Below are 14478 nucleotides of genomic sequence, written 5' to 3' on the forward strand. Positions count from 1 at the left end.
GAGCCCAATGTTTTGACTTGAGCCAAAGGCAGGCACTTCGCTGACTAAGCCACCCAGGAGCCCTAAAATAAGGATTTTTAAAGTCTCAAATCTATATGGAGATTGACAAGTCCTCAGTGGTATTTCAGAGGTACTTTATGGCTGACATCTATGACTAGTCGGGACATTTACTGTTGTTAGTTTTGGTTTTGTTTGCTATTAAAGATTTTATTTATTTATTTAACAGAGAGAGACACAGTGAGAGAGGGAACACAGACAGAGTGGGAAAGGGAGAAGCATGCTTCCTGCTGAGCAAGGAGCCCGATGTGGGGCTCGATCCCAGGACCCTGGGATCATGACCAGAGCTGAAGGCAGACTCTTAATGACTGAGCATCCAGGCGCCATCCCCTCTTTATTTATTTATTTTTTTTTAAGATTTTATTTATTTATTTGACCAAGATCACAAGTAGGCAGAGAGGCAGGTAGAGAGAGAGAGAGAGAGGAGGAAGCAGGCTCCCCGCTGAGCAGAGAGCCTGATGCAGGGCTCGATCCCAGGACCCTGAGACCGTGACCTGAGCCGAAGGCAGAGGCTTTAACCCACTGAGCCACCCAGGCACCCCACCATCCCCCCCTTTAAAAAGATCTTACTTACTTATTTTTTATTTATTTACTTTTTAAAAGATTTTATTTATTTGTTAGAGAGCAAGCACGTGCACAATTGCACAAGCAGGGGGAGGGTCAGGCAGAGGAAGGAGGCTCCCTGCTGAGCAAGGAGCCCAATGTGAGACTCAATCCCAGGGCCCTGGAATCATGACCGAGCTGGAATCAGTCGCTAACAGACTGAGCCACCCAGATATCCCCTATTGTTGTCGTTTTTTTTTTTTTTTTTAAAGATTTTATTTATTTTTTCAGAGAGAGAGAGAGAGAGAACACAAGCAGGCAGAGCAGCAGGCAGAGGCGGAGAAAGAAGTAGGCTCCCTGCTGAGCAAGGAGCCCAATGCAGGACTCGATCCCAGGACCCTGGGATCATGACCTGAGCTGAAGGCAGCAGCTTAACTCACTGAGCCACCCAGGCGTCCCGTTGTCGTTTTTAAGTAAAACTTTGTGCCCAACGTGGGGACTGAACTCCTGATCCTGAATCAAGAGCTGCATGCTCTACCAACTGCGCTAGCCAGGTGTCCCTAATTTAAGTATTTCGAATATCATTCCCATTGGTGTCTTTTATTAACTTGAGTGATAAACAGGTGTTTATTTTCATTAGTCTTATTTTTAATTTTTTTTAAAGATTTTTATTTATTTGACAGAGAACACAAGTAGTCAGAGAGGCAGACAGAGAGAGAATGGGGAGGAGGTGGAAGCAGGCTCCCTGCTGAGGAGAGAGCCCCATGCAGGGCTTGATCCCAGGACCCTGGGATCATGACCTGAGCCGAAGGCAAAGGCTTTAACCCACTGAGCCACACAGGCTCCCCCCCCAACCTTTTTTTTTTTTTTTTTAAGATTTTATTTATTTAAGAGACAGCACAGCTGGGTGGGGGGACTGGGGATGCAGAAGGAGTGGAAGAGGGAGAAGCAGACTCCCCGCTGAGCAGGGAGCCCTATATAGGGCTTGATCCCATGAATCTGGGATCATGACTTGAGCCAAAGGCAGACACTTAACTGACTGAGCCACCCAGGCGCCCCAGTCTTTATTTCTTAAAGATTTTATTTATTTGACAGACAGACACACAGCAAGAGGGAACACAGGCAGGGGGAGTAGGAGAGGGTGAAGCAGGCTTCCCACTGAGCAGGGAGTCCAATGCGGGGCACGATTCTAGGACCCTGGGACCATCACCTGAGCCAAAGGAAGAGGCTTAATGACTGAGCCACCCAGGCACCTTTCTAGTCTTTTTTTTTTTTTTTTTTAAGTTTTTATTAAGTAATCTCTACACCTCACGTGGGGCTCGAAATCACTTGAAGATCAAGAGTTGCACATTCCACCTACTGAACCAGCCAGGCACCCCTAGAGTATCTTCTTCTTTTTTTTAATTATTATGTTAGTCACTACACAGTACTTCATTAGTTTTTGATGTAGTGTTCCAAATATATTCTTCTTTAGCCAACTAATTTTAGTATATTTTTTAATTAGGGAGACTGTCAAACATGCAAAGACTACATAGAATATGTTCTTCCTTAGGAAACTATGGAACAACAGGAACTATTACACCTTTATGACACAGAGCACATTCCTCAAGTTGAGTAAGTATTAATTACATACAGAACACATTATAATAAAAAATAAACATGTCTTGGGGTGCCTGGCTGGTCCAGTTGGTAGAGAATGCAACTCTTGATTTTTGGGTCATGAGATTGAGCCCCATGTTGGGTGTAGAGATTACTAAAAAAAAAAAAAAAGAAAAAAAGAAGCACATCTAAAAAAAATCCTATCATAAACAGATGTCAGAGGGCAATTCTTAACGGTCTGTAGGTTGTTGTACACCTTGGTACCAGATTAACTTTTTTTTCTTTGTAAGAAAGACTGAGTACTCCACACTGCACAGTAATTCCTCCCAGGGTTTTAATGGTTTTATTTTCAAAACCAAGTCTGAAGAGTTGGTGTAGCTACAGAGAAACCAGCTTCCTTCAGAGAGCAGTACTTTGAGTGGGGAGGACAAAATCCCTATGTATTTGAACATTTTCTAATTGCTTATTTATTGTATTCTATGGTGTGGCGGCATGGCCTAAGTACACAGAAGCCATCACCTCAGAAAGTAGCTTAAAAAAAATCCCCCCCCCAACACCATGATTTCTTTAACATTTTTCCAGCATTCCCAGGTAGTCCAAGGTGTCCTACAAAATCCCTTGGGTTAGGGGAACCTGGATGGCTCACTCATTAAGCGTCTACCTTTAGCTCAGGTCATGACTCCAGGGTCCTGAGATTGAGCCCTGCATCAGCCTCCCTGCTCAGCAGGAAGCCTGCTACTCCCTCTCCCACTCCCCCTCCTTGTATTCCCTCTCTCGCTCTGTCAAATAAATAAATGAAAGCTTAAAAAAAAAAAAAAGACTCTTGGGTTAGACCTATGGGGGTCTGACTGGTGTTAACAGTAGGGAGGGCAGAGCTGGTGCAGGGACCATGGAGCAGGCTGACATGGTTGGTGTGGTACAGAGAAGCCAGCTTGTTTACATGCTCATCCTATTACTGCTTGCCTTAAGCAGAAAGTGCCTGTTATGATCTATTTTTGAAGGTTTTTTATGTACGTCTGGTTCTCAATTCCAACAAGATCTAAATAAAATGCTAAGTTCTACCTTAAGAAGAAACCCTCTCAACTATTTTTTTTTGGAGAGAATTTTTTTTTTAACCCTCTCAACTATTAATAAAATATAGATTTTTGGGGCACCTGTGTGGCTCAGTGGGTGAAGCCTCTGCTTTTAGCTCAGGTCATGGTCTCAGGGTCCTGGGATAGAGCCCTGCATCAGGCTCTCTGCTCAGCAGGGAGCCTGCTTCCCCCTCTCCCTCTGCCTGCCTCTCTGCCTACTTGTGATCTCTCTGTCAAATAAATAAATAAAATCTTTAATAAAATACAGATTTTTACTAAAGAATATTTTACTGTTTCTATTCTAAAAAAGAAAAAATATTAAAATTATAGATTGCAGGGGCGCCTGAGTGGCTCAGTGGGGTAAGCCTCTGCCTTCGGCTCAGGTCATGATCTCTGGGTCCTGGGATCGAGCCCCACATCGGGCTCTCTGCTCAGCAGGGAGCCTGGTCCCCCCCACCCCCGCCTACTTGTGATTTCTCTGTCAAATAATATATAAAATCTTAAAAAAAAAAATTACAGACTGCAATTATACAAAACCATCAAACAAAAATTGTATTTTTCATCCTAAGGAGAAATAAGTAAATTTGAATTATACATACCATCTTCTTCATCCTCAGCTTCTTCTGCTTCCATTGGATCATATTCATCTTGATTATTATCTTCCTCAGTTTCATCGTCATCTTTAGAATCATCTTTTCTTTTATCTTCTTTCTGTAATTTAAAATGCCTTAAATTAAGCAAGATATCTGCCCAAACATTAAATGACTACAACCAAAATCATTAAATTCATTAAGTTTACTTGAAATAGAATCAAATTATAAAATTTTCTTAACAATACACTTTAAAAGTAAACTATCGGGGCGCCTGGGTGGCTCAGCCATTAAGCGTCTGCCTTCAGCTCAGGTCATGATCCCAGGCTCCTGGGATAGAGCCCCGCATCAGGCTCTCTGCTCAGTGGAGAGCCTGCTTCCTCCTCTCTCTCTGCCTGCCTCTCTGCCTTTGAATTACGGTCATTTAAAAAAAAAAAAAAGTAAACTATCATTTACACACATGTAAATATACCATCATGCTATATACCTTCAGTTAAAAAAAAAAAATTACCAGAAACTAGTTCTAGATGTTTATATAGGCTTAATTCAAAGACTTACATTTTTTTTTTTTTTAAAGATTTTATTTGACAGAAAGAGAGACAGTGAGAGAGGGAACACAAATGGTGGGAGTGGGATGGGAGAGGGAAAAGTAGGCGTCCCGCTGAGCAGGAACTCTGACCCAGAGTGGGGGTGGGGCTTGACTTCAGGACCCCAGGATCATGACCCAAGTTGAAGGCAGATGCCCAACGACTGAGCCACGCAGGCACCCTAAGACTTAAGTTTCTTTCTTTCTTTTTTTAAAAATTTATTTGACAGAGAGAGATCACAAGTATGCAGAGAAGCAGGCGGCTGGGGGCGGGGAACAGGTCCCCCACTGAGCAGAGAGCCCAATGTGGGGCTCAATCCCAGGACCCTGAGATCATGACCTGAGCCGAAGGCAGAGGCTTGACCCACTGAGGCACCCAGGCGCATCCCAAGACTTAAGTTTCTAATAATATACTAAAATCTTTGAGTTTACCCTTTACATTTTGCTTTTCTGATGGAATTCATCATGATTTGTTATACTTGGGAAAACTTTGAAATAGGTTGCTGGTAATGGAAATAATTACACACCTTCCTTTCATCTCTATCTTCTTTTTTATCCTTATCATCGCCTGATTTTCTCCGTTTGGGTTTTGGCTCATCAGTTTCTTCATCCCTGTCTTCTTTTTTATCTTTTCTCTCATCTTTTTTGCTTTTCTTTTCCTTTTCTTTTTTGTCCTCTTTCTCAGGAAGAGATAATAATGATTTGTATATTCTGACACCAAAATCTCTTTGAAGCATTTCATTGAAAAGTTCTGCAAACAGTGAAACCTACAGAAAGATACCAACAGTAACCGAGCCAACTTTAATAGAAATACTGAATAAATCCAGCATAATAACATATCAAATAATGCCACATCTAACGTGCCACATCTAACAATTAACATGTACTAATAAGAGTTAGAATAATTGATGTCAATGATGCTGAGGATCTTCAAAAGACTCAAAAAAACTCTCCTGAAGATATAAATACTATGTTTAGTATAATTCTGGGCACATTTTAGAAACAATAATTAAAAATTTGACAAATTTTGAAATGAGATTTTTAAATTTGAAAATGAGTAAGAAAAAAAGATTTCTACTATACACAGCAATTTATCTTCATGATAAATGTATTTTATTTATTTACTCAGGTTTTTCTGAAATACCTACTATGTACCCTGGACTATTCTAGTCGAAGGAAGCAGATAAAAATCCTGACTCAAATGTACTAACAATCTAACGGGGAACAGTAACACAACCAGAACAGTATCAAATTTTAAGAGAAAAAAAAAAAAAGGGCAGCATAACCACAGAGAGTAACAAAAAAGCACAGTGTCGTCAGAGAAGACCTCTCTGATTAGGTGACATCAGAAGTGACCTGAAGGTGACAAGTGAATGGGCCACAGAGATACCTAGAAAAGCATTTCAGGCAGGGAACACCAACTCAGAATCTTGAGTAGGGAGCATGCATTATTACTATGCAAATATCCATGGATAATGACATACTCCCGAACCTGATATTATACACTAAATTTTCTACACAAATATTTCTAAGTATGGGGTGCATGGCTGGCCCAGTCACTAGTGCATGTGACTCTTGATTTCAGGGTTGTGAGTTTGAGCCCCATGTCAGGTGTAGAGATTATTTAAAAATAAAATCTTGAAAAATAACAAATAAAAAAAATAAAATAAAATCTTGGGGCACCTGGGTGGCTAAGTCAGTTAAGCATCCAACTCGATTTCAGCTCAGGCCATGATCTCAAGGTCATGAGATCAAACCCTGCATAGGGCTCTGCACTCAGTGCAGAGTCTGCTGGAGATTTTCCCTCTCACTCTGCCCCCACTTCCACTCTCTCTCTCAAATAAATAAAATGTTAAAAGGTTTAAAAATAAAATAACATCTTAAAAAAAATTCTAAGGCTAGTTGTTTCCAACAGATTAAAAAGGTCCAGAACTTGATATGGTTGAACACAACTCTAAAATGTGTAACCTTTCACAATGAGTTCAGTATATTTGATAAAGCACTTTAATCAGACCATTTTCCTGATCATAAAAGATAATATAATGTATTAAAATTAAAACTGAATTTATAATCTATTTTTAACTCATGCCCAGACTTCACACATTTTAAAAATCAGAAAGTTATTATCAGTAAAATAACCATCCAAATGTTGAAAACTCAGAGGAGTGTCTGCATAAGCAGAGGGAAGAACAGGCAGAGGGAGAAGCAGAGTCCCCACTGAGCAGAGAGATCCCAGGACTCTGGGATCATGACCTAAGCCAAAGGCATATGCTGAACTGACTGAGCCACCCAGGAATCCCAGGAACTAATTTTTTTTTAAGGTTATTTACTTATTTAAGAAATTTCCACACCAAATGTGAGGCTCAAACCCAAAACCCTGAGATCAAGAGTTTCATACTCTTCTGATTGAGGCATCAGGTGCAACCTAGAAGAACAGAATTAATTTTTATGTATCTTTTTATGTACAAGCATTGAAAGAGAAAAATCTAGCATTAATATTAAATCAGCCAAAAACCTGTAAGTTTATAAGTCATTTTTCTTAAATATATTTTTTAAAAATTCATGTACCAATAGGTGCCTGGGTGGCTACGTCAGTTAAATGTCTGACTCCTGACTTTAGCTCAGGTTATTGTCCAGGGTGATGATATTAAGCTCTATCTTGGTTTCTGCGCTCAGCACAGAGTCTGCTTTAGATTCTCTCTTCCTATCTTTTTCCCTCAAATAAATAAATCTAAAAAAAAAAAATTCGTATACCAAAATGACATTTACATTCTAAATCGACTAAAAGGAAATTAACCCAGGAGATATGATAGGTGGGGAGGAAAAACATAAAGGATCATTTTGCTAGCAAATGGCTGTTTCACAAATTGCTTTGTTTCCACTGGAGTAGCATTAATTTGGGATCCTCCCACAGCATCAGTCAGATACATGGTATATACAGTATAAGCAGGAAGTAATACCAAAAACTAATTTTTCCATTTATTTATTCAAATTACGACTAGATGGTAGGCACTATTAAGCAAATGGTAATAAAAATAAAATCATGTAGTAATTATTGAAAAACACAGGCTTACTGGAATTATTAATGTACTAAAGTTTATAAATATTTTAAGATTTGTAATCCTTTATCAGGACCAATAAGCATGCATGTCATGTTTCATAACTGCCTCAGTCATCTTCTATATTTGTTTGTAAATGTCCCTAATCTAAGTATTTCATTTTCATCTTGTGGACAATGTCTGGTGGAATTTCACAATATAATTTATAAAATAAAACGTACAAACAAAAATGCGAAATGTGTTGGTAAGATACAAAAATTGAACACAATTATAAGGTTTCACACGCTATTATGAAATTAATATTTTGGAATATTTTACATTTATTTAAGGAATAAAGTAATCACTTCTTTAGAGATAAAAATCTTCCAATATATATTTTGAAAAACAAAAACAAAAACAAAAAACTGTATGTTGTAAATCTGCTCTACAATAATGGTAGAAAAGAAATAGATTCATTTTGAAAAATAAACATCAATTATTTTATCTTACATTTCAGTCAATCACAAGTAAAATTTTAAATCACACTGAAAGTTATTTTAATTCTAGAGTAAATAATATAGCATTATCTCATTCCCAAAAGAGGCAATTAGACACTATGTATCATGTGTCTCCTGATATTCTGATAAAAGAACATACTAGTACTTATGAAGTATTTTTTTAAAATAACAATTAAATCAGAACTTGATTTATACTTTAGAGCCAAGTATCAATTTACAAGAAGTACAGAGGACAGAGGAACATTTAAAAAAATACTAGAAGAATGCAATCACCAAAAGTGAATCTTGTAGGAAAAATCAGCTGGTGTTCCCCCCGCCAAAATTAATTGCAAGAAAAAAACAAAACAAAACAAAACAAAACAATAGAATCCATGAAAAAGGCCATCAAAGAGACTTAAGAAATATATTAACCAATCAAAATGTGTATACCTTATTTAGATTCCAATTCAAACTTAAAATATTACCTCAAATGAATGTTCTTTATTATCCTCTAACCTGTAGTCCAAAAGTACACTCAAAGACATAATGCTACAATCAAACTTTCCACTTTTTGCAGCCCAGTTTGGATGTACAATGATGGCTGGTTCATCAGGCAAAATGTATCTTCTTTCCCTACGCTGGCGTTCCATTTCCTCCTGACGTTTTCTTTCTTCTTCCTACATATTTGAAATTTTAAGTAATAGTTAAACCTCCATGCACAATATGTATGTGTGTTATGAAATGCACAGCATGTTAAAAAAAGGGGGGGGGCAAAATTCCCACAACTCCTTTTAGTGATTATGCCAACGATAAAGGATGGGAAGAAAGTTCAAATTTAGCAAAGGAGACAAGAGGCTTCTACAGCTCCTACTTCTCTCTTTTGGGTTTCCCAGCACAAGAAACTAACTTCTAAAGAGAAAAATAAAATACTTATGTTATCATTATATAAACCAGGGATGCCTGGGTGGCTCAGTCATTAAGTGTCTGCCTTTGGCTCGGGTCATGATCTCAGGGTCCTGGGATTAAGCCCCACATCGGGTTCCCTGCTTGGCAAGAAGCCTACTTTCCGTCTCCCATTCCCCCTGCTTGTGTTCCTGCTGTCTCTCTGTCAACTAAATAAAATCTTTAAAAGTATTATATAAAAATCATATAAACCAGAGATTCTGGAAAATAGTGACAGCTGCATCTTCCTGAAGCCCCACTTTTAAAAGGGAATACTCTAGATACCGAAACCGACATTCAACATTCATGTACATTCAGAACAAAAGAAGGTGAAAAGGTATCCCCACGAATGCCAATACACAAAAGAGTGGGGAAAAAGCCACAAGAGCCAAAAGCCCTATATGCTACTGGCACCTGTGTAGAAGAAAAGCAGAAGGAAACAATGAGATTGTCTGATGGATCTAAGAACAGGAAAACCACAAAACAGTCAAAAGGCATTCACTGGTAAGTGAGGTCAATTTCATAACAGCAGTTGAAACTAGGCAACGTTTTACTCCCAACAATACCAAGTACAAGGAGCCTGTGTTAAGATCTGAAAGGGCCTAGAATATTTTAGTCCTATGAACTTGCAAAGATGATTTACCACGGCATCTTTCCACCACAGGGTCTCACACTGAGAAGAAATCTCTGAAAGTAGTATCAATAGTGAGCAGGAAAGCAATTACACGGACATGGGAGGAAAAAGTCCCAACAGTGGCAGAAGGGCAAGAGAGACTGAAATCTTAGAAAGCAAACCACCATACTTTTGGGTTATTTTTAAAGATTTATTTACTTTGGGGGGGGGCACGAGCCAGAGAGGGGGAGGTGCAGAGGGAGAAGCAGACTGCCAGCTGAGCAGGGAGCCTGCCGCAGAACTCGATCCCAGGACCCCGGGATCATGACCTGAGCCACCCAGGCACCCGCAAACCACCACAGTTTTAAACAGAGTGAGAAAACAACATAATATAGATCTTTTTTTTTTTTTAAAGATTTTTATTTATTTGACAGAGATCACAAGTAGGCAGAGAGGCAGGCAGAGAGAGAAAGGACAGAAAGCAGGCTTCCTGCTGAGCAGAGAGCCCAATGCGGGGCTCGATCCCAGGACCCCAGGATCATGACCTGATCCGAAGGCAGAGGCTTTAACCCACTGAGCCACCCAGGCGCCCCCATAATATAGATCTTTATGAAGTTCGGAAAAAGCTATCTTAAGAAACCTTTTTTTTTAAGATTTTATTTATTTATTTGACAGACAGATCACAAGTAGGCAGAGAGGCAGGCAGAGAGAGAAGGGAGGAAGCAGGCTCCCTGCTGAGCAGAGAGCCCGATGCGGGGATCCATCCCAGGACGCTGGGATCATGACCTGAGCCAAAGGCAGCGGCTTTAACCCACTGAGCCACCCAGGCGCCCCACCTTTTTTTTTTTTTTTTAAGGTTTATTTATTTGAGGGAGTAAGCGTGTGAGTACATGCAGGCTCCCCCCACCCCCGAGCATGGAGCTCAAAAGGGGGCTCAATATCATGACCCCAAGGTCAGACGACCTAACCTGAAACCAAAAGTTGGTCCCTTATCTCAGCCACCCAGGCGCCCCTTAAACAACCTCTTCTAATAAAATGTTAGGAAAACTAAATTTGCATAAAAATGAGCAAAAGAAAGTATTGAGGTCAAGTCCTATAGAAAGTTACTATTTAAAAAAGGAGAACAAGGAGAATCACATCCCTACAGACAATGAAAGTGGGCCAGAAAAACAGGCACAGAGAAAAACCTTAACTTACTATTTTAAAACGTACTGAAAGAGATTAAGATCTTCCAAGATATGAAAGAACAATATAAATAAGAACTTTTTTTTTAAATATTTTATTTGAGAGTGCAAGAAAGAGAGAGAGCACAAGCGGGGTGAGGGGCAGAGGGAAAAGCAGGTTCTCTGCTGAGCAGGGAGCCCAATATGGGGCTTGGTCCCAGGACTCCAGGATTGTGACCTGAACTGAATGCAGACACCTAACCAAATAAGCCACCCATACACCCCAAGACAATATAATTAAGAATTTTAAAACTAAAGATGAGGTGACAGAACACAAGAAACAATTACAGGGAGCCACCCAGGTGCCCTAAAAACATGCTTGTAGATAGCATTTTTTAAAAAGAAGATTTTATTTATTTATTTGACAGAGAGAGATCACAAGTAGGCAGAGAGGCAGGCAGAGAGAGAGAGAAAGCAGGCTCCCTGCTGAGCAGAGAGTCCGATGCAGGGCTCGATCCCAGGACCCTGGGATCATCACCTGAGCCAAAGGCAGAGGCTTTAACCCACTGAGCCACCCAGGCGCCCCTAGATAGCAGTCTTATTCACAATACCCAAAAGGTGAAAACAACTCAAGTGTCCATCAAAAGATGAACAGATAAACAAAATGTAGTATGTACATGCAATGAAATATTATTCAGCCATAAAAAGAAATGAAGTTCTGGGATGCCTGGGTGGCTCAGTCGGTAAGCATTTGCATTCAACTTGGGTCATGATCCCAGGGTCCTGGGACTGAGCCCTGCTTTGCCCTCTCCAATTGCTTGTGTTCCCCTCTCTAGCTGTTTCTGTCAAATAAAAAAAACAAAAAATTAAGTACTGATTCATGCTACAACACGGATGAACTCTGAAAACATTATGCTAAGTGAGAGATGCCAGACACAAAAGTGCAAATACTGTATGATTCCACTTCATGAGATATCTAGTATAGGCAAATTCAGAGAAAGAAAGCAAAACAGAGGTTATAGGGTACGGCAGAAGATAAATATGGGGACTTACTCTTTAATAAGTAGAGTTACCCTCCAGAATAAAGTTCTGGATGTATAAAGTAGGGATAGTTTCACAACACTGTGAATGTACTTAATGCCACTGAATTGTACACTAAAAATAGTATAATGGTTATTTTTATTTATGTATATTTTACCACAAAAAATCTGTTAGAGAAACTTTGCTTGAAAAAAAGGGATGGAGGGCACCTGGGTGGCTCAGTCTTTAAGCATCCGCCTTAGGCTCTAAGTCATGATCCCAGGGTTCTGGGATCCAGCCCCGATTTGGGCTCCCTGCTCAACAGGAAGCCTGCTTCTCCTTCTCCCACTCCCTCTGCTTGTGTTCCCTCTCTCACTGTGTCCCTCTCTGTCAAATAAGTAAATAAATAAATTCTTTTACAAAGAAAAAAATAAATAAATAACCAAAAGGCTATGAGAGAGAGAAAGCACAAGCAGGGGAAGGAATTGAGGGAAAGGTAGAAGCAGGCTCCTTGCTGAGCAGCAAACCCAATGTGGGGCTCAATCCTAAGACCCTGGGATGATGAACCGACAGCGACTTAAAGGCAGACGCTCACCTGAGTGAGCCACCAAGGCACGCCCCACAACGATGTTTAAAAACAAACAGGTAACCATCAGAAGATGATAGGGAACTAATTCAATACCTTGAAAGCTGCATAAAGTAAATGAAAACAGTGCTTGCTTCACCATCACATATAATAAAATTAGAGTAACATGGAGAAGATTAGCATGGGCCTTGCACAAGGATGACTCATATTTAAGAAGCGTACTGTACTTAAAAAGAGAAGACAGGGCGCCTGGGTGGCTCAGTCGGTTAAGCGTCTGCCTTCATCTTAGGTTGTGATTCCAGAGTCCTGGGATTGAGCCCTGCATCAGGCTCCTTGCTCAGCGGGGAGCCTGCCTCTCCCCCTGCTTGTGATGTCTCTCTCTCTCTAACTCTCTCAGATAAAAACAATCAGAAAGAAGGAAAGAAAGAAAGAAAGAAAGGGTGCCTGGTTGGCTGAGTCATTAGGTGTCTGCCTTTAGTTCATGTCATGATCCCAGAGTCCTGGGATAGAGCACTGTGTCAGGCCCCTTGCTCAGCGGGAAACCTGGTTCTTCCTCTCCCACTCCCCCTGCTTGTGTTCCCTCTCTCGCTGTCTCTGTCAAATAAATAAAATCTTTAGAACAAAAAAAAAAAAAAAAAAAAAAAAAAGAATAGAATCAAGCATTGATTCTGCCTTCTTTTGTATAAACTTACAAATAGGTAAATAACACCACTAGGTAACCAAACAGAAGATGAGGAAAATATGTGAAAAGAAAATGGTAAGAATTATCACCATTTTTCAACCCCAGTGGCTAACAACAAAATGTGAAAATCAGCTTTTCTCTGCCTTCTCTATTTACTCTTTCTGAACAATTCAATTCTAAAGCAACTCCTCCAAGCAAAGCAGGTGTCTACACAGGGGATGGAAGCTGCCCAGTTACCAGATATTAAAATCCAAATAGAGCAAGGGCATCCATATAAAGACAGAATACAGGGTAGGGAATCAGACCAACGTAGAAAAAAGAGGGTATCCAGATAGGAGAGGGAATGCAACAGACAACTGAGCAAGTAAGTAGATAATTATTAAGTACAATGGAAGCTATGTTTCTCATTACTGGACAAAAGAATTAGATATATAGAAAGGGAGAAACTGGGGCGCCTGGGTGGCTCAGTGGGTTAAGCCTCTGCCTTCGGGTCAGGTCATGATCTCAGGGTCCTGGGATCAAGCCCCAGCATCGGGCTCTCTGCTCAGCAGGGAGCCTGCTTCCCTTTCTCTCTGCCTGCCTCTCTGCGTACTTGTGATCTCTCTCTCTGTCAAATAAATGAGTAAAATCTTTAAAAAAAAAAAAAAAGAAAGAAAGAAAAGGAGAAACTGAAATGAAATCTGGTGTTGGGAACAGAACTGGAGATACTAGTATAAACTTACAACGTTCAATACAGATAATATATACTAACAAGTACAGATGTAAATACATATATATGTATAACCGTAAGTATAAACAAATATTTATCTGTACCATAGCTCTGTTCACTGACAAGGGTTGCCAGCAGCACAACAATGATACCAATGAGTATGCCTTGGCTTCTAAATATTATTACCATTCTTCACTAAAAAGTATCAGGGTTTCCTGGGAAAATGGCTGATTTCAGAGCCAGGGCAGGTATAGTACACAGTGAGACTGCAACACTGCTTTGTGCTATAAAATAAGTAAGTCCTCAAAATATGATGGAGAGCATGCCAAAGGACACAGAAGCCAATTCAAAGAGCTCCCACTGACCAAGTGAGACAATTTCACTATCAAGATAAATACTTGTAATCTAATGAATAAGAAATCACAAATCAATGCACCTCTGAATAACAAGGCAATTCTACATGATCACAAAAACACTATCACATCCAAGAAATTAAGCCCTGCTTTGGTATTATCTAATATCACATCCATATCCATAATCAAGTATATCCAATTATTCCCGAACTACTCTTTTTTTTTTTTTAAAGATTTTATTTATTTATTTGACAGGTAGGTAGAGGCAGGCAGAGAGAGAGGAAGGGAAGGGAAGCAGGCTCCCTGCCCACCAGAGAGCCCGATGTGGGGCTCGATCCCAGGACCCTAGGGTCACAACCTGAGCCGAAGGCAGAGGCTTTAACCCACTGAGCCACCCAGGCACCCCCCAAACTACTCTTTATGGCTT

General features: G+C 40.1%; 1 protein-coding gene across 3 annotated transcripts in view; it reads right to left on the bottom strand.

The window, feature by feature from the left end:
* Positions 1-14478, bottom strand: part of CCAR1 (cell division cycle and apoptosis regulator 1) — a 66779-nt gene that overhangs the window by 11939 nt on the left and 40362 nt on the right. For all 3 annotated transcript variants that reach the window (XM_080822328.1, XM_080822330.1, XM_080822329.1), the window contains 3 exons: positions 8469-8660; positions 4976-5215; positions 3872-3983 (listed from right to left, as the gene is read on the bottom strand). In XM_080822328.1, coding sequence (XP_080678454.1) covers positions 3872-3983; positions 4976-5215; positions 8469-8660 — 544 coding nt within the window. The remainder of the gene's footprint in view (positions 1-3871; positions 3984-4975; positions 5216-8468; positions 8661-14478) is intronic.

Source organism: Martes martes (assembly GCF_963455335.1).
Source record: "Martes martes genome assembly, chromosome: 14".
NCBI lineage: Eukaryota > Metazoa > Chordata > Mammalia > Carnivora > Mustelidae > Martes > Martes martes.